Source organism: Prunus avium, chromosome 8 (assembly GCF_965620075.1).
Source record: "Prunus avium chromosome 8, drPruAviu1.hap1.1, whole genome shotgun sequence".
In the NCBI taxonomy this organism is placed as follows: Eukaryota; Viridiplantae; Streptophyta; class Magnoliopsida; order Rosales; family Rosaceae; genus Prunus; species Prunus avium.
Window position 1 is genome coordinate 38,748,002 of NC_142291.1, and position 25,434 is coordinate 38,773,435.

General features: G+C 37.0%; 4 protein-coding genes and 1 long non-coding RNA gene across 6 annotated transcripts; 2 read left to right on the top strand and 3 right to left on the bottom strand.

The window, feature by feature from the left end:
• Nucleotides 1–38: 38 nt before the first annotated feature.
• Nucleotides 39–2,927, top strand: LOC110749805 (Acyl-CoA N-acyltransferases (NAT) superfamily protein). The gene is made up of 6 exons (XM_021949992.2): nt 39–198; nt 321–411; nt 1,420–1,552; nt 2,024–2,093; nt 2,486–2,546; nt 2,626–2,927. Exons 1-6 carry the CDS (start codon nt 121–123, stop codon nt 2,715–2,717), a joined length of 525 nt encoding a protein of 174 aa, XP_021805684.1. The 5' UTR covers nt 39–120; the 3' UTR covers nt 2,718–2,927.
• A 211-nt stretch (nt 2,928–3,138) lies between these two features.
• Nucleotides 3,139–5,568, bottom strand: LOC148292706 (uncharacterized). Its single transcript, XR_015826626.1, has 3 exons — nt 5,027–5,568; nt 4,832–4,912; nt 3,139–3,345 (listed from the first exon to the last, which is right to left on the bottom strand). It is a non-coding gene; the product is annotated as an uncharacterized LOC148292706 (long non-coding RNA).
• Nucleotides 5,569–7,669: 2,101 nt separating this feature from the next.
• Nucleotides 7,670–13,254, bottom strand: GA1 (Terpenoid cyclases/Protein prenyltransferases superfamily protein). Its single transcript, XM_021949986.2, has 15 exons — nt 12,985–13,254; nt 12,206–12,283; nt 12,000–12,088; nt 11,563–11,866; nt 11,250–11,433; nt 10,786–11,000; nt 10,563–10,683; nt 10,347–10,459; nt 10,026–10,252; nt 9,621–9,736; nt 9,349–9,447; nt 9,024–9,239; nt 8,345–8,468; nt 8,005–8,208; nt 7,670–7,907 (listed from the first exon to the last, which is right to left on the bottom strand). Exons 1-15 carry the CDS (start codon nt 13,079–13,081, stop codon nt 7,689–7,691), a joined length of 2,406 nt encoding a protein of 801 aa, XP_021805678.1. The 5' UTR covers nt 13,082–13,254; the 3' UTR covers nt 7,670–7,688.
• Nucleotides 13,255–16,024: 2,770 nt separating this feature from the next.
• FAP1 (Chalcone-flavanone isomerase family protein) lies at nt 16,025–18,509 on the top strand. The gene is made up of 4 exons (XM_088246362.1): nt 16,025–16,457; nt 17,484–17,733; nt 17,922–18,013; nt 18,234–18,509. The coding sequence occupies exons 1-4, from the start codon at nt 16,061–16,063 to the stop codon at nt 18,371–18,373; spliced, it is 879 nt and encodes a 292-aa protein (XP_088102488.1). The 5' UTR covers nt 16,025–16,060; the 3' UTR covers nt 18,374–18,509.
• Nucleotides 18,510–18,908: 399 nt separating this feature from the next.
• TKL (TIC-like protein) lies at nt 18,909–24,122 on the bottom strand. Of its 2 annotated transcripts, none has more exons than XM_021949984.2 (10): nt 23,312–24,122; nt 23,059–23,192; nt 22,784–22,961; nt 22,388–22,685; nt 22,180–22,240; nt 22,006–22,083; nt 21,723–21,921; nt 21,570–21,619; nt 21,114–21,497; nt 18,909–20,995 (listed from the first exon to the last, which is right to left on the bottom strand). In XM_021949984.2, exons 1-10 carry the CDS (start codon nt 23,556–23,558, stop codon nt 19,430–19,432), a joined length of 3,195 nt encoding a protein of 1,064 aa, XP_021805676.2. In that variant the 5' UTR covers nt 23,559–24,122; the 3' UTR covers nt 18,909–19,429. The 2 variants fall into 2 exon arrangements, with proteins under 2 accessions (XP_021805676.2, XP_021805674.2); XM_021949982.2 differs by having other exon boundaries at nt 21,723–21,924; nt 23,312–24,120.
• Nucleotides 24,123–25,434: the final 1,312 nt, after the last annotated feature.

The window sequence follows — 25,434 nt, forward strand, 5'->3', positions numbered from 1 at the left end:
TTCGGGTACGGGATCTTTAAGGCCGTAAAACCGACCCGAATTTTGACAAATAAAGGACGGGTTGAATTTTTACGGGGCTTTAAGGTCTCGCGAGAAAGGGAGAGAGAGAGAGGGAGAGAGATGACTACGATTCGCAGATTTTGCTGCAATGATCTTCTTCGTTTTACCTCTGTCAATCTTGACCACCTCACTGAAACTGTAAGTTGTTGCCTTCTCCCTCTCTAATTTGCTTTTCGTTTCCTTGTCCAATTTGCTTTCCTTTTCTTCCTCAAATTTGCTGATTATTTTTGTAGATTATTCTAATAATCTGTTATTTGCAGTTCAATATGTCATTTTATATGACCTATTTAGCAAGATGGCCCGACTATTTTCATGTTGCCGAAGCCCCGGGACACCGAATCATGGGTTACAGTAAGCATCCCCAGTCTCTTGTATTCTATTAGTTGTTATTGCTTTTGCTCCTGGAAAATTGGCATTGTCTTTTTTTTTTTTTTTTTGTAACTACAAAATGTATCTTGAAGGCTCATTTCTTTCGGGTTGAAACTTTTCAATTGTGAATATAAAATGTAGGGTGAAGAAGATGTTGGGAATAAGCTTTTCCTTCTATGCTAGCTTGGGGCGAAAAAGAACATTATGCTTAATTTAGGGCCCGTTTGATAACCATTTCAATTTTAGTTTTTAGTTTTCATTTTTTGTGCTAGAATAGAGGGAAAAGAGGGAGAATGGAAGTGAGAATGAGAGTGGAGATGGGATTGAGAGAGAATATGTGAGGAGAGGATGGGAGGGAGCAGTAACCAAAGTGAAAACAAAAACTAAAAACTGAAATCTATTTGAAATTTTTTTCACTTTTGTTACTCCTCCCTTTCATCCTCTTTCGCAATCTCATCCTCACTTCCATTCTTACTCTCATTTTCATCTATACTCTAGCACAAAAAATGAAAACTAAAAACCAAAATTGAAATGGTTATCAAACGGGCCCTTAGCATTTTATTTGGTATGCAGCTGCCATTTGGTTTCTCTTTCGTAAAATTACTAAGTTTATTGTGTCACCATTGGTATAAAGTTGTTTGCTTGGAACAATGGAATTAGTAGAATTGGACAGTTACAGTATGTTTCAAGGAGATTGTGGGAGGAGAGATTTCAGATTAAAAAATGGGCTCTTATTGTTTAGTGTAGGGGGTGCTAAGAATAAATTACATGCAGAGGTTTTCTTGGATGTCAAGGATTTGTTTGCGCGACCAGTTTGTTCCTGAAAATGGTTAAGGTATGAGGTGTTAGTGAGGCTTATGAGAGGTTCACTACGTCTTGGCTTTCCTCTTGATGCTAATATGCTTGCCATCTGTTTTTATTTTTCTTTCCAGCTTTCTTTTAGTCATGATAGATGCCATAAATGGCTATGTGATTCTGATATGATGGCAGTTATGGGAAAGGTTGAAGGGCAAGGTGAGTCATGGCATGGTCATGTAACTGCAGTAACTGTTGCGCCAGAATATCGCAGGCAGCAATTGGCCAAGAAACTCATGAACTTGCTGGAAGACTTTAGCGATAAGATGTAAGAGGGGCATATATTGATTAAGATTTAACTGTCAATGCACATTTCAATAGTTTTGGCTGGAAATAGAAACTTGGCCATCTTTTTGCAGATCATTATGTTACAATAATGGAAAATCTGATAATTGTTTTTCTTGACACACTTATTTTTTTTTTTGGGTATGAATTTCTTGACACACTTAGACATATGTTGATTGGTGAAATGATCCTAAGACCTATCGGACCACTCTCTACACATTTTCCACCTGCACCTAGGCCCAATGCAACTGGAATTTTCTTCTTGTCATACTATTCTTTCTTACCCTAATGAGGATTCATTTCCCTCCAATCTGTGGGGTCTTTTTGTGGACTGCATTTGTCTTGTAAATCAGTTTTTAGGTTGAGAGCAATATGAAGTCTTACTGGGTCATATAATTTCTATGTGTTTGTCGTATATGCCTCACCTTTGTTAATGAAAACTTTCGTTTGGCAGTGATAAGGGTTACTTTGTTGATCTTTTTGTGAGAGCATCAAACACACCAGCCATAAAGATGTATGAAAAGGTAATGTTTCTTGTAACTGTAGATATTCTTTGCATTGTATTGTCAGCCAAAATCGAAATGACCAGAAATTAGGTTCCATTTATTTGTAGCATACTATCCATTTCTTACTTTTACATGAAAAAGGCTTGCTTTCTTGTGCAGAATGAAAAGGATCATTGGGCTCTTTTTGAGAACTCCAAATAGAAGTTTAGTTTTAAACTGAAAATTGTTTCAATTTTATGAATCAAATGCATCCTATTGGGAAGAGCTTAATTGTATAATTTGTTGCTTCTATGTGATTCCTGGTTTGTGCGAGCCAGACATAGATCCCAACTTGGATATTTCCGCAATTTCGAATGGGACGAGTCATGCTCACTATCTATTTCATTTTGTTTTCCATTTTTTCCCCACAGCTTGGTTACGTGATCTATAGACGAGTCCTACGGTATTATTCGGGGGAAGAAGATGGGTTAGGTGAGTTTCCCCATCCAAACTAACATTATGTAAAACTATTTTCCATCTCACTTTTCTATTGTGTTTGTTCTTGCTTCAGATATGAGGAAAGCATTATCTCGGGACGTTGAAAAGAAGTCAATCATACCCCTCAAACGGCCGGTTACTCCTGATGAATTAGAGTATGACTAAATCTGATTTCTATGGAATTTCTTCCTACTAAGTGTGATGATGATGTATTACCTTGTGCTTATGGGTTTTTGAAGTTCAGGAAGCTAGGTCCTATAAACTGCTTTTAAATTCTCATGTGAAACTGGGAGTCTAAGTGCGCTGCTCATGAATATGACACTAAAACACAGTGGGTTTATTAAGGAAGTTTGTATCATCAGTCTGTTATCGTTATTATGTCTCCTGCCAGATGTGTTGCTTTATGCAGGTTCAAAAGGTTTTGAAATCACCTTTCAGAAAAAGCCAACAGCAGGGCCGGCCCTGACATTTTGGTGGCCCATGGCCAAAAATTAAATGAGGCCCTTAGATATATGTTTTTCTTGAATGTGTTCATTCATTTTTCTTTTTATGAATAGGGGGGCAAAGTATCCGAAAACAACTAAGGTTGCTAAATATAATAATTTCATTCAACTAACGAAAAAAAACCAAAAGTACATGATCCATAAACAACAAAATGCTTCTCAAGTGGCTTAGGTACATGATCCATAAACAACAAAATGCTTCTCAAGTGGCTTAGTGGCTCTTCAATAGGGCTTAGTTCTCAAATGGCTCAATTGTAAACAAAATGCTGCTTTGACTTCCACTCCATCATCTATAAATCAAAACACAAAAGCAGTAACATTAAATCAATATTTTCCAACATTAAAAATTCTTGATCTTCTAGCATTTTGAGAAGCAAAATCATCAATAACCTCTTCAAAATCAATATTTTCCAACATATTCTTTTCAATACATAAGATTGCCAATCCATTTAACCTTTCTTGTGACATAATTGATCGCAAATAAGATTTTAGTAATTTTAATTTTGAAAAACTTCTTTCTGCAGATGCTACAGTTACTGGCAGAGTCAGTATAATTCTATAAGCAATTGAGACATTTGGAAAACAATCCACAACTTTTACAAACTCAAGAACTTCAATGGCTATCTTTGTCTCTTTCGGTAAATACATTTGTAACACTTCCAATTCAGAAAACAAATCATCAGCATTAATATCAGATTCATTATTATGTGTCAATTGATTTTTTCAATGATAGCACTTCTAACCTTGGAGCCTAACATACCAATAAACTCATTTTGAATTTTATGACTAAGATAGTGATAATGAATCTCATCATTCTGAATACGTCTAAAATGCTCTTGCAATACCAAATCAAATTCCGCAATTAATTCAAGCAGCCCCAAAAAATTAGCATTGTTATCTTGGTAAATTTTCTCATTCTCTCCACGAAAAGCTAAATTTCTTTTAGCAAGACATTTCACAACAGAAATTATTCTTACTAAAACCAATTTCCAATGTTCCTTCTCTTTTTTAATTTGCACTTGTAGCTCTTTATCAATTGTTTCATTCTTTTTCAATCTAATTTGCATGTCAATCCAAGTTGTCATGTTATTGATATGCTCACTACTAGTTTCATGTTGTTTAAGCCTCTCACTTAAACGTTTCCAGTCATTAAGCCCTTCATTTGCCAACAAACTTTTAATTTTCACAGATTTAAATAACTTACAACAAAAACAATATACTTTGTCCACATCTTTTGAGTACACTAGCCATTTTCTATCCTGACCCTCCCCATTTGATAACTTTCTTGTAAAATAAGAATATGAAAAATGCCTAGAGAGCCCATCAACAGGAAACTTTAGATTACTTTCTCTTACAGGACCCTTTTCTATTAAAATATCCTTTGTTTTGTTATCAATGTTATCCCAAATTCTTGGATCATAGATATTCAAAGCATGATTATTTTCATTCTCAATGAGGGCATCAACCTCTTCATTTTCTATCATATCTTCTTCCTGACTAATTGGTTGTTGAGATTCATTAACTAATTCATCAGATGGATCTTCAATTGAAGAACTAGTTTTAAAAAACTTATCAAGAGCTCCTTTTTGAGTTTGAATAATTTTTTCTATTTTTCTCATTTTATTTCTTTTCTGACTTCCAGATTCATGTTTCCTAACCATTTTTGTTACTACAACTAGCAAAGCAACCAACCAAACACAACCAACAAAGCAACCAAACTCAACCAGCAAAGGAAAAAAACTGATTTTAAGCAATAAAAAAAAAAAGCAATACAACCTGGTTTATGCTTAAGTTGTATTAAACTGCTTCATTCTTGCAGAGCTTTCACTTCAATTGATCTATATTGCACTTGCACATCTGCAATAATATAACAAATATGTATAAAGACATGTATAAAGAATTCAAATCTATATAAAAAATATGTATAAAGATAATGGAAATAATTCACATATGGGGTTATTGTTGACGAACCTCATCCTCACTCACTCAGATAATCTTTTAGAGTCTGTAGTGTAGAAGAAAGAAATCTACAAATATTTCTTTGGATAGATCAATTCAAAGACAAAGATAAAAGAGGGATGAGAGAAAAACTGGAAATAATAAATTTAAGAGAGCTTTTCTTTTGGGTCAAAGACAGACAAGAAGAGAGCTTCGGAGAAGAGAAGGGAAAATATAACTTGGGAGAACAGAGCATGGGAGGAGAAGGGTAATATATTTTTTTTAATGAAAAGAAAATGGTAATATATTATATATTGACAAATAAAAAGAGAGGAGAACACGGTGGGAAAGGGACAATTTTTTTGGAAGCAGAAATGCTTTTTATGGGCAAAGACAAAGAACAGAGCGTGGGAGAGGGAATATATTAACAACTAAAAAGAGAGGAGAACACGGTGGGAAAGGGACAAACTTTTTGGAAGCAGAAAAGCTCTTTATGGGCAAAGAGAATATGTGTTTTTTATAAATAAAAAAAAATTTAAATTTGGGCTCCAGTAATATTAAAAAAAAATTTTGAGGCCCCAAAAATTGGAGGCCCATGGCCGTCGCCCTCGGTGCCCAGGCTCAGGGCCGGCCCTGGCCAACAGAATCCCTCTGCGTAAGCTTGTAATTGAAGCATGTGAAAATAACAGTGATGAGGTTTTCAAAATCTCTCATTTCAAGCTATTTAAAAACGTATGGCATTTTTAGTTGCTGGTTGCGCAAGCAATCTCCAAATTTAACTTCAAAAAAGGAAAGAATAAAAAGTTTTCCAAATTCATCACAAATTACACTCGAAGTCCTAAGAATTTTATAGTGAGGCCTTCCTTAGATGAGGTCATATCTCTTAACTGTTTGATCAAATTAAGAGGTAGGGTCTCAGCTAAAGGCTTATGAGACACAAATTGAATTAAGCCACAAAATCCAAGCCTTGTAGCATGAGTACTCAATGCTCAAGAGCGTTCGCCCTTGCATCCGTGATCTTGCATTTTAAATTTTAGCTCGAGTGCTCAAAACAAAAAACTTTTGTATAAGTTGAAATTTTGGTTTAGGGTGCGGGCGGCCCCCGCCAATATGAGGGGAGGTGGGTGGGGAAAGCTGGATTGCTTCTTTGTTCGCCGCTTGCACAACAAAGAAGCAATGATGGATTGCCTCACGTGCCCTCTCGTGATGCCAAAATTGAACCAAACATCAAAGTGAGAGAAAGCAGTGATGGAGATTTGGGGGTGGAAGCACTTTTACCCAAATGGTTACTGTCTAAAAACAGAGAGTCATATTCCTTTTGGCTTTGACATGCCACTCTCTCTGTCATGGCCCTCATATCAGATCACACTTCCACCTCCATATCTCAATCCAAAGTACCGTCAAATGCTTTTTTGCATCAATACCCAAAATCCAACACACAAAAACCGCAGTTTTGGGACACCATTTTCATTATTCAACTAACCATGCAGGAGGGACATCATTATGCCAACCATGTAAATGCTTTGGTAGACCCACCCTGCATTTGCATTTCATGGGACCTCTGTTTTTGATGTGGGAATAAAATATGCCTGCCATTTAGAGGTGCATGAGTGACAGGTTTCTGTTGTAACCAAGATTAAATCACCTCTCTCTCTTCTGATTGCCTCCTAGTTAAGCTTAGGGTTAGGGTTTTGCTCTTGTGCTAGGCAGGCGAAACAGAAAAGAAAAAAGAAAGAAAACCAAATGGGGTCACTTTCTTTTTTCTTCTGATAACAGATCTGAAGATGTGGGATTGGGTGAATTTCCACTTCGGATGGAAGACCAATCCAGGAACTTTTTCATGGCTTTGTATCCAAAAAATTGTCTGCCATTGTTAAATCTGCTAACACAAAGGAGGAAACCATCACACCAACATATTTAAAAGACATCACATTTCCTTACAAAGCAACTCTATGTACATGTACCCACATATTTGAAAGACATCACATTTCCTTACAAAGCAACTCTATGTACATGTACCCACTACCTATATTTGTGCAAACAACCCTATGTCTGGTCCTCATTGAGATTGGACCTTTTCACAGTAAAGTAACCCTTGCTTTAGGGTTTGTTTTTCTTCTGATTTCTCCACTTCTTTTCCATGTTTAGATTGGAATTATGCTCATGCTTGAACAGTGAACAGTATATACTCACTGATTATGATTATTTTTCGCTAGAAGTTTTATTTGGTTGAAATAAAACTTCTGCTAGACCAAAATGCAGGTGTAGGAAGTGCAGAAATAATCTTCCTTGTGATATTTTTCATTTTTCAAATGCTGTAGAAATATTATTTTCATTTCGTTTGCTACAGGGGCATGATAAGCAAACAGCAATGGTTCTCACTCATTTGACATGTCAATCACCACCTTTTGTGTTTTGTGCCTTTGTCCTTGTTTACTTATATCTGCTGTATAATTTGTAATTATTACTGATCAGGCTCTGCATAATGCAGGATTTTGCTCCTCAATTAAACTCATAAAGCAAGTCTCTGTTTCCCAAAAACACACTCCTTTTTTGAAGAGTATTTATATTTAACACTAAACAAAAACAAAGACCATTTGCAAGGTCTAATTTTTTTTTTGCTTTCATTTGGGTTGAGCTGAGTACATCTGCCATCACTAAAATGAGGCACTGTGGCTAATCCTATATGCAAATATCAGATTACTCGCTCGAAGAACACTTTAGTAAGGTGGTTGTTAATGGTTCCAGGATCATAGTAGGCAGAATAGTAAAAGCTCCTCGCGACCACGAAAAAGGTTTGCTTGATCGAAGAGTGTATGTCGTCCGAAGGGTTTTCGAGCATCATTTTCACAAGTTGTTGCATTTCTGACTCTATTTCTTGGATTTTCATGGTACAACTCCCATTTTCATTTACCTGAGAAAATAAAAAAGAAAAAGATCTATCAAACACTGCCCCAATAAGTATAGTTAAATTAGTGGAATGTGTGACATGTCGTTTGAATTTATCTAACCTTGTGCTTTTGGTTTTGGTAGGAGTGTAGTTTATTGCAAACACTGTTAGTGATGCTAAAAAGTTGCTCATGCTCTGGATTGGACAACAACAACCCTTCTGGGATTGAAAGGCCAGCGGTCTGATTTATCGTTTCCACCAGTAGCTCAGCTTCATCTTGGTGCATGTCCCCTTTCTCTTGCCACTTCGTAAGCCACTTTTCCCACTTTATATTTTATTAAGAAGAAAAACAGAAAACACCAAGTTATAAGTATTGGGATCAGTACTATTAACTGGGCAGCCAATGGAAACATAAAAAACAGAAAATAAAAATGGGAGCTGTGTGGTAGAAAGAAACTCACAGCTTGGCGTAGAGGGTGGCTAATGTCATGACCATGAGCCACCATTGCGTCCAATGAGAAGTGGTGTAGAGTTGCCATCAAGGTCTCAATAAGCCCCTGCCTTTTCTTGTTTGTATTCATCTTCCTGCAACACAAAGCACATGTAAATGCCTCTTTCGAAAGTCGGTAGAACTGTAACACCGCCACGTGATGTATCTAACTAATCTAGTCATGTTATATAACAAGCCAACTGCATATTAGTGACTATTGTACACACAACTATAAATATGTCTATCTATATCATAACCCGTGAATTTCTTTATACCTATCACGTGACACGGTATTTCACTACCACACGATAGTTTTTCCTTAGAGAACAACCACCCTGGGCCTCAATTGGTAACATAGATGTTGTGCTTATTCTTACTATTATTAGATCTCTGAAATCTTGGAACTTCCACTGTGGTGGCTGATTATTTGGTGCGCTCATGACACATGAACTGACGTTTCGAAATTAATTTGTCTTTGTTTACCTAGAATAAAGTATTGTAGGGTACCCTACTGATGAACCTATTTGCATTATTAGCACAAATGTCTCTGAAAGAGGCCGGTGAATAAGACAGACACCGAGAGAGAGAGAGAAAAGATCAAACAAACAAACAACAATAGTTATTCTTTGCTGCAGTTTTTACGTACGTACCTAGTTCTGAATTCATGTACAAAGGCCCCCCTCTGCTCATAAGTTTCTTCCTTGAAATGAGACCCGATTGTTTCAATCAAGCATGTCGTTTTAGCCCATGCAACTCTCTCGTTTGCTCTTTCTGGTTCAAAAATACTTGCTGCAGCAACAAAATAAGCCATGAGGAGGCTTCTTCTGCTCAATCCGTAGTCTTCAAGTCTACATTCTGCGTACCACCTGCGTACGTACGTACGTATAATACATAAGTATAGTTCCAAAAAAAGATTTTTAAAATTTTAAATCATTATAAAAGTGAATAATAAATTGAGGGTTTTGTTTTGTTTACTTTTGAATGTTGTCCCATTCGATCAGATGCAGTGCTTGGCAATTGTTGTAGTCAAGTATTGCCAGCTCGAGGTAGACATTATTGTTTACGTAGGGCATCCTAAAGCAAACAGTCGTTAGAATCAAAGTTCAACATTAATATAGGACAGAGTGTGAAGATTTAAAAATCCGTGACTCTTCTTGCACCCGAATTCAATCCCTCTCCTCGTACACTAGAGTAATTTAGAGTATATCTTCATCAAAAAGAAAATGTGAAAACTATAATTAATATACCTGTATAGAGTCTTGCCAATCCAGACGTCATCTCGGCCACCATACTGTTCGATGAAGAATCTGGTCTCCAGTCGAGGTAAGCTCGCATACCATGGAACTTCCAGTGCGTACCCCACCTGTTTATTGGCCCTTTCTTTTTAGAAACTTATTCTTCTTTTTTATATATATATATATATATATCCAAATAAAAAATAATATTCTCATTCGCATTTATATGTTTGTGGATATAAAGCTAATTAAGAAAAAAATCTCAGTTGTTAAATGCTTTATAATATTCTTTAATTCGTGCCCCTCATGGAATGGCATCGATCCTGTTGATTTTTCTCTGATATGTATATATCAGGATATATAATTCTGTGTTAAAATAAATAAAAAGACTCAAAATTCAAATAAATAATTTCATACCTCGCCAGGCAAGTCCTTGGTGATGATCCATTTGTCTAGCAGCTCATCGGAAGCTTGTTTTTCTCTCAGAAATTTGGTTGAAAAATCCTTAGCCCCCTCGAGGATGTTTTCTCCAGGGAACAAAACTTGACTAGCCCTAAACAAGTTGTACATTCCAGTCACAGCTTGTGTGCTTTGTCCAGCAAAGCAGATGAACTCGTTGCCCTTCTTGAAGTGCTCAAACACATCTGTTCTTGTTAATTAACCCAAAAATTAATTACACTAATTAAGTTTATTAAACTAAACCAATGGAAATTTAAAATAATATAAATTTGAACTTACCAGCAGACACATGGTGGCCATGCAACCTGAGCAGTCTGAATGCCATGGCAGTGTCATCAATGTCCTGTACCTCGGAATTTCTTGCCCAACAAATTCCTTTCTCAGTCCAGTATCTACAAGATAATGGGAAAAAAATCAATGTTAAAAATAATTAAAGTTTTTGTCATGTCACTTATCGTCCGAATAAATGCACCAATGTTAAATATAGAAGCATACCTGTCGACGTAATTAATACATTCCTTAATTTGTGGCTCGAAATATCTAGATATTCCTAAGCGCTGCAGCCGATCCACAACCCATACATGTTCGAACAAGTCCACTGGGTACACATTAGGGACTGAAAAAGCAAGATAAAAGGTAAGTAAATACATATTATTTATATTTGGAAAAGACTATTATTAAAAATGTTGGCATGCATGCAGTTGAATAAGTTAATTACCTCCCCCATTGAACTTGTGGACAGCTTTTGCCAAATAAGTCATGCATTTGGAGTCTTTGGTCTGCATGAGAGCATAGGCAGTGGAGGCCGGAGAGAACAAGAAAGAGCCATCTTGGGACTGCAGTTTTAGAAGTTTTTTCCAGTCCAAACCTGCCATTCCTTCCAAGCTGTGAAGTAATGTCGTGGGCACTTTGTGCATTATGTCCCTCGGTATCCTATCCAGAAAATAAACTCAAATCATACAATTATATATGTATATCTTCCCACTCCCGCACACATAAAAAATTACATGCATGTAAAAAGATGCACACCCAGGGGACCAAATTATTATATATATATCTACATGGCATGGATAAGGTTACTTTTTGTTTATTCTTTTATCCGAAACACAAACCAAAAAACCAACAAATAAAAAAAAAGTTTGTGAAAATCTGCAAAAATAATGATGGCTCGTGAGGCTTTACTTTGTGAGCTTTAGATTTCTCATGGCATAAATCTCATGCAGCACTGCGCAGTCGTCAGGTACTTCCAGGTTTAAACTTCGAGCTATTTCAAGAATCGAAGGAAAAGCAACTTCAAACCCGATGGGCATGTGTTGAGCATTCTCGTTCCCAAGCTTGTTTATGTTTTCCTTGAAATATGCCATTCCTGTATCAATATTTAATGGGGTTACATTTAAGGAAGTAAATATAACAAGGAAAGAGATTATGGTTTAGAGGATTAGACGAGCATTTTTACACATCAGAGTTTAGTCGTCCGTCTAATTAAGTAGTCTACCTTTTTCACATTTGTCGGGATGAACGTTCCATGTTTTTAAAGCAACAACACAAGCTATGGTGTTGATGATGCGATCGTGAGCCGTGAAAATTTCACTATCTCCCCAAGAGCCATCTGGGAGCTGATTGTTGGCAATCCATTCGAGGCTGGAGGGGAACTGAGGCAAGCCACTTCCCTCCACATCTTCCACCAGAGCCACCCAAGCGGTGTCGTATGCTGACACTGTGATCTCTCCGTCCTCCATAGACCCCAGCATCGATCTGATGGCCACCACATGTTCCTTGATCTTATTAGACACAGAACCCTATTCAAAAAACACATAAATAATTGGACTGCGGGTACAAGCTATATATAAACAACAATATATAAAAATATTTTTTTTTTTTTTTGAAAAGGTGAAGTTAAAAGCAAATGAAAACGCATAAAAAACAGGGTACCTTAGGATCAGCTTCGGCTTCTATGTCATCCTCCACAATCTGGTGCCACTTTATCACTGGCAGACCATTTTGTAACACGTCTGCATATTCTGCACAAAAGGAAGATTGCTATTTGTGTGTGTATATAAAAATGTATATATATTGTATGACTGTAAAAAGTTAAAGAAAGAAAAGGAAGAGAAAGTGAAAGCATATAGCATGATTACCTTGAGTGCGGGGTTTGGAAACCGCACTGCATTTTGAGAGAAATACCCTTTTGTTTTTAGCGCCGAAAGACCAGACACCTACACGAAGGGGTAGTGGTGGTCATTTCTCGGAGTTTATTTCTAGTGGCAAAAATTAAATTAGTATGGATTTTACCATGAAGAAAATGGATATATATATATATATATAATGTATAAATTGGAAATGGAAAAGACAAGAATATGCAGATATATATATATATAATGGAGGTAGGCTTCTAGGTGACAGTTGCCTGCATGGTGAAATCCACGAGGTTGCCAAGACTAAAGGAGAATTCAAGAGAGAAACACATTTAACGCCCTCTTTGCAGGTAAACAAAATAAGAGACAAAAGGCAGGCATGCCATGGCTAGCTAGCTCTGAGCTCTGAGAGCTCTCCAACCAAAAAAATGAAAAGCTAATCAACCAGAGCTGAGCTGATGATCACTTAATTAAAGATCATATCAGAATTGAGAAGAAGATCTTCATCTGCATGCAGCTTTTCTTCTTGTGGTGGTGCTTTCTGTGTGTAGTTTTTTTCAACGGCAACCACGATCCATGACAGAGAGAAAAAGAAAACTTGAACAAGAAAGAGTTTTCATTTTCTCTTTCTATCTCTTTAAAAGGAAAAAAAGAACAAAATCTCCGATCAACTGAAGATCGACAATCTTCAAAAGATTATATATATATTAAAATAAAAAATAAAAATAAAAAGCTTGAAAAGATGATAAAGCAAAGAAACGTAACAGTAACTGGGGACTCACCCGGTAAAAATTTAGGTTGATTAATGGTAAAAGAAGAGGAGGTGGGTGGGAGGGTGGGGGGTGAGGAGAGCAAAAGGTGGGTGGATTGAGAAGACATGATAAAATGTTTTTGTTTGGTGCTGTTGTTGGTGGTGGTGGTGGTGGTGGTGCTGCTGCTGCTGCTGCTGCTGGGGGAAGGAAAACGGAGAGGATTTACAAGTAGAGAGAAGAGGGAAGCAAGCGGACAGAAGGAAGTTCCCAAGAGATTCCCGCTAGGAGCATGGCATCATACTATGAAATTGAGGACTGTCCTGTCCTTTTCCTCTTTATTTAGAGCCTCCTAGCATTTCAAATTTAGAAAATTTTGCTCAACATTTATTGGTAAATTTGCCTAAATTTGCCTAAATACGTGAATTTTCCAAAAGATTCAATCACATTTAATCTACAATACATGAATTTGGTTGTATTTGGATAAATTTCAGACCAAACAAAATCAGTTGTATTTGGTTAAAATTTCTCCAAAAGATTTATTGTACCTGGTCATTTTAATTATAAGTACATTGGTATCTAGTCTGAATTTTCTTTTTCACTATATGGTAAGAAAATATTTTCATAACCACTCTAGATACATGAATTCTCCCTGGATTTAATATTTGGTAAAATTATTTTCCTTGTAGCGCGAGTTCGATATATGGTAAAAACAAGTTTTAAATCCCTAAATACATGTACAATTAAAAAAATTAAAAAAAATTGATTGAGTTCACATGATAAATAATTGAAATTGACACTCTCAAAGATCGAATTTCTCAACCAATTAACTCTTAGTCTAGTAGTACTTCTCTTTTCAATGTTGAAAGAGGTTCCCGACTCTCTATCCCCTTATCGCATTAATAAAATAAAATGATTACATATATGTATATATAAAAGACCCTCTTGCTTGCACACTCATGCACCCTCGCATGAGTGCAAATAAACAGCGTTATATATTTTTATTTATGTGTATTTATAAAAGACAGTATTTCTGTGTAAGTCACGCTAAGTGTGTTTGACTACTTGGAACATCATAATGGTTCGAAAGTTTCTTTTGGGGTGGCTTTGGGTTCTGAGAACAATACAGAGAATTTTGGTTGAGAAATATTTTTATGCGATGTGGGTTTGAAATATGCTGGACCAAAATCGAGCTGTAAGCAGGATGTTCTTTTCAACTTGTACTTGTCATCTTTTCGACATCATATGGAAGCAAAGAGTAAGGCCCCTGGGCCCTCTGGGGCCGAGTGAAATCATCACCAACTTCAGCCAAGTTATGCTCAAAGAGGAAATAAATCCTTCTATATATCTATTCTTGGTACCTCAAGTTTCTTCTCCATTCGACATTTGTTTATCTGTTTATGTTGTAGTGGGTAAGTGCTACATGTTTGTTTTATTTAGAAAAAGTACAAAGAAACGGACACATTGTCGACTAGACCAACTGACTTAACTCACATCTGCAGTAACATAACGAAAATTATCCAATAACATTCACTACGTAAATTAATGCATGCATGTCAATCATTATATATGACTACAACTGATTGTATATGACGTCTAATTCATCAGAAGAAAAAAAAAATTTTGACATTATTTATCTTTGACTTAAAGATTTTTGTCAAATGAGAACTGAAAGAGATTGGTATATTTTGTGTGTTTGTTTCCAGTGTGGCATATCATTGAGTTCTAACCTCGAAGATGCTTTCCTTCCGTAGTTTAATCTTCTGGAAAACAACCACAAACAACAAAATAAGTTTAAGTTAAACTCATGGATTAAGTATATTAAATACTACTGTTAAGTGATGCAGCTATCATTTTATTAAAAATTGAGAGCATTAGGATATAAAATAAAATAAAATAAACACAAGTGAAATTCGGATTTGATTCGAATTGCCTCTTAGGCCATCACCTTCCAAACTATTGACAATATGCCTTCTTGTCGTCCTGCGCTTTTCTGGATTTGTTGTTTTCCTCACGAGGTGGTGGTGGTGCCTTAGAAAGGAACCCTAATTAACAAATCATTTCCTGCTAATTGCCCGATTAAAAAAATATAAAACCCACACATATGATTCAAAAGGTGTTAAGGTTGACGTTGTACTTTCTTCTTTAAGTAACCTTGCCAATAAAATAATGTCAAACAATGTTGATGGTTTGTAATATTTTAATATGACATCGAATCTTCTAACGTGGAGTGAGAACTAAACAATTGCAAGTTATAGTTAATTGGTCACTCTTTGCCTAATTACCCACCCGCTCCTCTCCACATCAACCATGAGGAATATAAATTATGCATCTCTTCTTTACAAGTTGATGTTTTGTTGCATCAATCTAATTAAAATATGCATTATTGTTTTCATTATTTTTTGGATTAGCGCATAACTAAAGACTGTTACTACCACTTCCCACAAACGACAAGCCGGCTATAGATGATGTGTTTGTTCACATTGTTGGGGGAGATATGAGAGGAGAGAGTTGGGGGAGGAGAGGAGAGTGGGTGAGAAGAGAGAGACGAAGAGTTAGTGAAACAAATAAAATAAAAATAAATAAAAAAGAAACATGTGTCATTTTTTAAAGAGGTACAATGAGGAGGAATGACTTCTAATATATCAGGAGCCAAGCATTGTCCTTTTTTAAGCGTTCGTGTTGTCAACACTCACTAGACAATGAGATAATGAAATAATGTGTATCAAGATTCAAGAACATGTTTTTCGTTATAAAAACAACTAAAATAAAAGGATAAATTTAGTTGGATTTGGGTTTGGGCTTAGGCCTGGATCGGGTCCTTTTGTGCATGGCTTGGGAAATGGGCTCAAACTCAAACAAAAAAATTATTAGGCTTTTTTTCTTCTTGTTGGACTCAAAATTATTAGGCTAAAATAACTTATTGGGTTGTGAAAGTAACCAACCACTTGGCCTTTTTGTTATATAAAAAAAAAATAGTAAAGTCCAAGTCCTCAAGCCCAGACCCAAATCAGTTGGGAAATTACATAATGTCACGTGCTGAGCACGTGACAACCTCAATCATCATATTTAAGTACACTGAAAAATAGAAAGAAAGAAGCAGAAGAAAATGGTGTCCTTCCGCTTCCCCTTCTCGTTTCCTCAGCCCCCAAAGCGTACTCCTCCCACCTCCTCCTCCTCTGCCACGTCGCGTCCCTTCTCTGCCACCACCGCCTTCATCGCCGTCGCCGCTGGTGCCGCAGCAGTCGCCGGAGTGGCTGCTGCCACCCACAACTCCACAAACCAAGCACACCCATTTCTCCAAAACGCGCTGAATCTCTTCTTTGCCAATCGCTCTCTGCCACTTTGGGGTTCGCTCTCTCTAAACGACATTTCGAGCTCCGTCGTTGATTCCAAGACTGGCGCCTCGTTTCCTTCGGTTCTGGATGACTCTCGGCGACTTCTTGGAATTGGGTTGCGGAGAAAACGCGTGTTCGGCTTAAAGAACATCGATGTCTATGCATTTGGTATCACATTTCCTTTTTGTTGGCTTTGGAAATTTCATTGCTTTTTGTTGTTGAATTTAAGAAATTTTAATTGGTAAGCACACATTGTTAGCTCAGTGTAGAAAGTAGTAAAATTTTTGCTAGCTCGTTATTGTGCATGTGTATGTATAATGTATGTATATACAGGATTTCAGCTTGTGCTAACCATGTGCATAATAGAAGACGAGATAGCAGTAGCGTTGGATTGATTAAGTTATGCAATGGTTGGGTGTTTTTTATAAATGAATCGAAATTTTTGAATGCTGCAATGTGGTTGAAGTGTTGTTCCTGGTGATAGATGATTAATGCTGTATTTGAAAATCAGAACATGCTACGGATATTGAAGCTCTGTGAAAGTTAAACATGACTAAATATCGGATAAGTTTTACTTGTAAAAGATTAGGTGGCAAGTTATGGAGATGATTGTGACAATAACAGTGGGGTATTTTAAATCCAGTGCATATTTCATGTTGATGATAAGTTTATTAAAAACAGGGGAATTAAGATTTTTTTTTTCTGACGTTTTGTTTCCTTGCATTATGACATGGTACAGTGGTACTTTATGGAGATGATTGTGACAATAAGAGTGGGGTATTTTAAATCCAGTGCATATTTCATGTTGATGATAAGTTTATTAAAAACAGGGGAATTAAGAATTTGGTAATTATATTTGGTAATTTTTTTTTTCCTGACATTTTGTTTCCTTGCATTATGACATGGTACAGTGGTACTAGTGGCTCTGAGAAATCATATCATCACTAATTCAGTACATTTGATCAAAATGGTGTCATTGAAAGTGTCGATGTCAGTAGTTAGGGTAAAAACCTATCTGTGATTTCTTTCACATGGTTTGATTCCTCAAATACAGATACATAATAATGCTGGCTTGCTCATTCTGGCTATTTTTCAAGGTCCTTTTGGCACAGTCGCAGTCCTTTAAGCCTGCATTGTCCATGTGCATAGCCTTTGCTATACATTTCGTTGAAATATAGTTGTGTTTATCTGCAGGTATTTATGCTGATGACAAGGACTTAAAAGAATTGCTTAGCGAGAAATATGGGAAATTGTCCGTTTCGGAACTTCAGGACAACAAGGAGTATGGTGATGATTTGCTGGAAACTGATATAGGCATGACCGTTAGACTACAAATAGTTTATGGCAGATTGAGCATTAGTTCTGTGCGTAGTGCTTTTGAGGAGTCTGTCGGAAGCAGACTTAGGAAGTTTGGAGGATCAGATAATCAAGAATTGCTCCAAACGTAAATCATTTTTGCTAATCAACACTGAAATAACCTTGTGACTTGCATCTTTTTCTTTTCAGCTTGCAGTAATATGTCTCATCTCCACTAGGATTTTTTTTCCCTGTTCTCTGTTTATAAGCCTTGGTTTACAAAAAGCCACACCTTGTAGTATGATTTTGTCATCCTAATAGCTCAATTAATTGTAGGTTCACTTCCCAATTCAAAGACGAATATAAAATACCAAAGGGATCTGTAATAGATCTCTCAAGGGAACGGGGCTATGTACTTCGAACAACAAGTAAGATTTTTCTCTTCACTCGTGTTCCGATTTCTTCGAAGTATATCACAGCATACATATCCATTTTCATCCATTCATTATAATTATTTGCAGGAAGTGTTTGTTCTCAGTAGGTTACAGCCAATGAAATAAACTGAAGATATTTTTAGCAGGATTTGTTCATTTTATTTTGTAGATTCTGGGATTACTTTTAATTTGAACTTATGCTAAATTGCTGCAGTTGATGGAAAGGAGGTGGGAAGCATAGAGAGTAAACTCCTGTGTAAGTCGCTTCTGGATTTATATATAGGCGAGGAACCATTTGATAAACAAGCGAAAGAAGATGTGAAGCTCAATTTGGCCTCTCTCCTTCATAAGTAGATGGGAGAGAGAGACAATCAAATGAGTCAGATATTTTTTCTTCTTCTCCTTTTTCATGTATAATCATATTTAATCAAAGAGATCAGGAATAAAATTTGATTTTATTAAAGTAGATAATCTTTATTTCTTCTCTTAATCATAGTTTATGTGAATGGACATCTAGTTTTTTTTCCATGTGTAAAGTGAACCACGTATAGCTGGATTATCCTTGATTTTTTATTTCCAATCAATCATCCCAGAAGTTCGTGCGTTCAGGCTCAACAACTCACTTTTGAAAATTTTAATAAAGGCAAATGAGAATCGGATTAAGTTTTTTAATCCTTTAATTAGAGCTAGTAAATTTGGTTTCTTCTTATAATGCAGGTCCATTCAAACATGCACACGAAATGGTATATAAAATAGAATACGAAAAAGCCAATCAGACCCAATAGCGTCCACCTCCATTAAACTTTTTAGTTGTGTCTTTCCTTAAAGCTTCTTTGATTTCTTCTTCTGACCTCAATCTCTTCCATGGTCCCTACTCCATCCAAAAACAAAAGAGAAAATTGCAGATTCATTTGTACAGAAAAAAATTTCAGTCCATTGCTTCAGAGTCAGAACAAATATAATATCATATTTACACATCACCATGAGATTAGACCAATCATATCTAAATTAGGCGGCCCCAGGAATACGAAGCAGCCTTTAGCATCCCCCACGCCAACCCATACTTCATCATCAAAATTGTAGGCCTAATCTTAGGACCCTCTTCGACATGCAGGTCACTTTAACAGCAGGGTACACGGCGGTGGTAGCCAACTCCACACGTGCGCTTTAATTTAGAACACTGACTTGCATTGAACTTTATCCTCCACCAACTTGGCTTTTCACTTCATTGTACCCCTTTCATCACCTCTCTAAAACCTCCCAAATTGTCAAGTCTTCTTTTGAACAAGTTTTTTTCGCTTCCAGATAGCGTGCCGGACCACCCCTTTAGGATCAAAATTTTATTAGTAACTGTGATGCTTATGGGGCTAATAGTTATCAGGTCACGGCATCGTTGTTGCAAATATTGTTCTAGTACTTGAGTTCAGAAATGTGGCTGGGACATGTGCTCAAGATTGAGGGCAAGTTCCTACCACAAGCAGGAGAGGACATCTGGCCATTACCACTAGGCGAAGAATTCTCCGTTTGATGCGACTGTAATGTAGACATTGATGAAGAAACAACTAAACTAGAGGAAGACTGGTTCTTGTTAGTGAGTATCTGTTGCCTTTGTGGTGCTGAGGATGATTTGTGGTTTCCCCCGAAAGATATTTGAGTCTGACCTTGTGAAGATCTTCCTTGTTGTTGGGGAAAACTCACGACAGTTGAGAACTGAGGAGCTTGGGCAGAACTGTTGCATTGTACTAAAGCTTGTGAGAAAGCAGGGGAGTTCTTTGGGAACTTGGCAGCAATAGCAGGTTGCTGCTGTTGTAACATATGTGGCTTCTGAAGCTGAAACTGGAACATGTGTTGTTGTTGAGAATTTGATGATGTTTTACTATCAACAGGAGCATTTGTTGCTGTGGTAGTCAAGGCAATGGACCGAGGAGGCCAGCTTCCAGTGACAGGGGATGACATGAAGTTAAGAGTTCTTGCTGAATTGTCAAAAACAAGGGTCTGCCTCTGCCCAATACTTGAGGAAGACTTGCCAGAAGCAGTTTTTAACCCATCATCAGCATTGTTGGAACCACCTCCAGTCTTCCTTTCGGATATTTGATGATTCTTTTTCTGCGCTGCTTGAGGTGCCGGTCCTACTTTGTATCCTTGCTGAGCCATGTCTGGGAGGCTTTGAAATATCGCTGGATTTTGTGCCATGGTTGAAAAGTTCAAGCATGAACCTGTACTGTTATTTCCACTGAAGGAGGCAAAGGACATGCCATGCTGCGATTCCTCAATGTGATTTCCACTGCCACCCCCACCACCACCCAATGTTACATAAGGCATCAAGGTAAAGTTCAGGGGTTGAAATGGAACTGCAAAGTTCTGCCCATAAACACTCTTTTGGGCATGAGAGGCAGCAAGAGATGCAGTATTCTCCCCATTCATCTCACCCTCAGGCTTGCAAGATTGAATGGACGGCGGCACATACTGCTTTTGTGACTGTTGTGATTGCATGCTAGTTGAGGTCAAAAAATTGTTGCTATTAAATTGTGCTTCCCTCAGTTTCTGAGACTCCTGTTGCTTGTGGGATGGTGTTGAATCACTTGAAGTGTTTGTGTTCTGATGCTGCAACTGCAAGTGAGGCTGTTGCTGTTGAACCTGTGAAGGGTGGAACATCTGATTTGAATAGAAAGGCCCATTAAACAAAGGCACTGGTTGAGCAGGGTTTCCTCCTCTAAAGGCTGGTGTTGTTCCCATATGAGTTGAAATAGGAAATGGATACCCATTGAGTGCCAAGTATGGACCTTCCTTGGCTGCCATATTCGGGTTAATAAAGTTCACTGCAGCTACCATTGGCAACGCTGAAGAACTCATCGGAGTTCTAGCAGCTGAATGGCTCGGAAGTGATGCATTGTTTGTTGATTTGGCATGTTGATTACTATTTCGTGTCACTGACGCTTGATGTTGGCCCAGAGGGAAAGTGATAGTATGTCCATGCTGCAATCAAAAAGAGTATAGATAAACTTTTAAAACCATACTCATAGAAACTGATTAAAATGCAGCTAGAAGACATTCCTCTCAACCAAATAGTGTAATGCAGATGATGAAGTCATACCATTTCATTTCCATCAGAGGCTGGAGCTTGCTGAACTGCAAGATGCTTTCTCTTTAAGGTTTCTGTGAAATTGGCAGCCTCAGAGATTTTACCTTTTCCACTATGACCTTGAAAGTTTGACACGCCCTGCTTGTGTTCCTGGGATTGCTGAAGATTCAAACCTGGTAAGCTTCCAAGCATTGGGTTTCCAATGACTATGTTTTCTGCAGGCAGTATGACTTTGAAGATGTCTGGCTTGGTGCCACATAGAGGAGCAGAACCAGTTGCCGCTGGCCAGAAATTGTTTGTCTTTGTAACCTTCTGATGCAAGCAAATGTTGTGAGCAATGTAATGGTGGGTTGCACATCTCTTTCGCCGTGGCTGAGACAGAAGGGAATTTGCAGGCTGCATTTTACACAACAGAAAATTTAATACTTAAACTATTTTGATAAATATAAACAAACAAAAAATAGAAACCTGTAGTGTGGTGGATGATCCCATGGCCAAGGGCACTGAGCTAGAATGAGCTGAAAAAATAGAGATCATCAATAAATTAAGTGTCCACCTTTAAAGCAATCAGACAGATTCATTCAGCTGGATAAACAAGACCAAATTTAGGCGTTGAATTACCAATTTTCTCCGAATTCAGAACGACATCTTTAGGCTGCTGTTTTTGACCTTGGTGTTGTAATTTACTGTCACTATCTTGATTTGGATTCTCATTAAACTTTTCCTTACTTGTCTCCATCTTCTTCTCATCTACCTTCTCAACCACAGCTTCCTCCACATATTTTTCCACCTTTTCTTCATTCTTAACCAAAATTTCCATCTTCTGCATCAAAACAACATAGAGTCACAGTATGAAAGCAGAACCAAGAGCATTGTAAAGAACTGACGGATTGAGTCTGCTTACCATTTCTACATCTTGAGGCAGAGGTTTAGGATCAGATGCAAAATCAGACAAGTCCTCCTTCTCCATGGGAGGAGGAGCCTGTTCAAAAAAGGCAGGCAAAACTCTTCAGCAAATTAGAAAAAAATCTACCAATGTAAATATAAGCAGAAGACCAGAACAAACAAGAAGCCTCACCATCAAATCAAATTTGAACATGTCCTCTCTCTTGCTCTCAAGCTTCGACCCAGTTGAAATGCTGACCAATTTCACCCATCAAAACAAACAGAATTAATCAGATTTCTTTTTTTTTTTTTTTTTGGGCTGCATCATTAATTGGATATTTCTCAGTGACACAATCAATCAAAATAAAAAAGAGACAAAGAAAAGATTCTTTGATGCTCACGCTTTTGTCCCTGTCAAATCTTCCCAAGACAATTCCACTTTTGGGAGGATGCTTTTTCCCTCTTCCATGAATGGTTTGGCATCTTCCTTCTGCGACTCTATGGTGGACCCAGATGCTCCTTCATCACAACCCGTATGGTGAACCGGGTTGCACAGTTCCCCGTTTGATTTCGGCGAACAAGTTTCAATCTTTTCCGGTTGGTCACTTTTTTCAAAGACACCAGCTTCAGAAACTGAACTGTCCTGAACCGCCATTAAAGCATTCTCAGCCTCCACTTTCTTGTCCTTGAGCTCTGCAACTGCGAACCAGAGAAAATGAAAAAATCATTTGAATCATCGCTGAAACGAGAAAGTGAAGACAGGGATGTAACCCAAGTCTTGAAATCTTGGCTAATACCATTTCTATCTTTAGCTTCAAGATTCAAAGTAGAGTTTTTGATATTATCCTGGTCCTTGGAGCTCTTGGATTGCTTCATCAGCCCGAGAACCTCAGCGATCTCAATCTCTATATCCTCTTCGACAGGCTCAGAAGATTTAGACGACTTCGGAGGCCGAATCTTGGGTCCATTTGGCTTCTGCATAATATCAATTTACAAGCTCAAAATCTCAACTTTTCCCTTAACTTCATCAAAACTATAACTTTTATGAAAAATAATAAAACATAGAACTAACCATCTTCTTCCTCGCTGAAACATTAGAAAAAGATAGCGAGGCGGCTTTTACGCTCAGTTGCTGAAGACTCTCTTCTTCCCCAGCTCCTCCATAATTTCCAGAAGAAGCATATTCATGTAACCTTTTTCCAGAAGCTGCAAAAAGACATCAAATTTACAAACAAACTAAAAAACAGAGCAAGGCCCAAAAGAACAGCACCAAACAGAGAAGAACAGAGAGGAAGCTAATCAGCTACATTTGGGTATTGGTGTACCTGAGCGAGCCTTCCTGGGCACTGCAACTCCGATCATTTCATGGGAAACCATCAACTGCGGAGCTTGTTCATCGGAATAGCCCACGCTCCCTTCTTCAGTGCTCTCGTGACCTTGATCTCCTCTGACCCTCCTCTGTTTTGTGCTCTGCTCTCTCATACTTCTCTTGTTGTTGGGTCGCTCGCGTAACTTGAGAAATCCATTGCTTGCTGCCATGCTTGGCCTTCTTGCTTCTCTACTTCTCTCCATGATGATACGTTCTCTCCCCCTTCTCCTTTCTCATCAAATCATCAAACTCAAAAAGATGGGAGACAGAGACTCACTTTTCTCTCTGTTTTGCTTGGCTGTATTTGTAAATGGATACAGAGATACAAAAATGCCCCATGCATTGAGAATTGTATATATCATTTGTATTTGATATTTCTCCAATGCTACCAGAGAGATAACCTGGATTCGATATCAATGGCCACTCTTTTGCAATTATTAAGTCGTTGTTATTATTTTATTTTTCTGTATTCTTTTAATTTTTTTTATTATTTAAGACAAGAATAGGAGGAGGAGGTGATGGATGGACGAATTATTTTATTGAGGAAAGATGCAGATCAAAGCAAACATTAGTTTAAAAGATAAAATAAAGAAAAAATATATAATAAAGTACAATCAGTATCATCATCTGTATACATTCTATAATGGCTGCACACGTTAGTTCTTTCTTTAATTTAAATTAAGCTAAGCTAGTCTTCTTTTAGTTAATTAAATAATTAATGAAGAGTACTAAAATTAAAAGCATGCCTCTTTGGCTTTTCAATCCTTTGTATTTTGATTTGAGTATGCAAGCAACTCTAGGAAACTAAGCAAAAGGAATCCATCCACTTGCCCAACACCAGAAAAAGTCATATTTTATTCCCTTTGATTTTCTTTAATGAAAAAGAATGAAACAAACAGCCTTTGTTTATTCAATAAGATATAGTATTTCTAGGGATATCAACTACTATAAAACAGTTTTTTAGTTGTTTTCATAATGTTTTTTTTTTCAACTTAATGCTAAAGTAGGTTGAATAAGCGCGTGGACTGATATGACTGCTAATGCATATAAATCTCACAATACATCAATAGTTGCAATCAGTTCAGTCACGCGTACGCGACTGACTATAGGTTAGAAATTGTCATTTCATTAGTAACTCTAGTAGTGTTGTTGTTTCATAATTGGTTCATAAGATTAAAAGGTTAAACCTACCTAAAAGTGATTTGTTGAATAGGGAGATGGCTTTCTTTAAAATCTAATTGAGATTATTGTACTTTTTGGTTTTTGAGACTATTGTAATTTGACTTCAGCTTACCCTAAATTGTTTTTAAGCATAAACTAATAATATGCTTGTACAACTAAACCAATATTAAAACTGATTTAGTGGGGAAAGAACATTGTATTTAGTAGGTCAAGACAAGCTGATCCTTCCGAGTGGCACTTTATTAATTAAATGCAATAAAAATATATAACAATTAATTAAATAATCAGATCCAAAGTGCGAGTGGTTTGGATCGACAAAAATCATTTTTATTTATTTATTGTGTGATGGAATTGTTATTTGTTTTGATAAAATAAAAAATTGTTATTTGCTAAGGTGGCAGGCATTTTGATGTTCCATATACTACAAAGGACTTTCGGGAAGGTAATGAGTTAATAATAAGCACCTCACAGCTTCCAATCAAAAAATAATAAATAAATAAGCATCTCATCTCACAGCTAGTCGTGGAGGTCACCATGGTCAAAGAAAATAATATTTTAGAATTTAATAACAAAAAAAATGGAGTATTTAATTGAGTGAAGAATTCATGGTTGGGTTGGGGGTTAGAACTTAGAGGAGGAGGAGACTGAATATAATTATTTAATTTATTTATTTGAGATGAGATCGAGAACTCCGGACAAATATTCAAAGTTCAAACTCAAATGTTAGGTTTCTGACTTTTGGTTTCTTTACAAAATTTTATACAAATGTTGGGTTTCATCTTTCAAAACAAGCATGCAATTTGCAACCCTTTTTAATTCTTAATTCCATGCAGGGCCAACCTTTATCAATTGAAAAATCTCGTCCAGGAATAATCAAATGCTCCTCCAGGATATGTA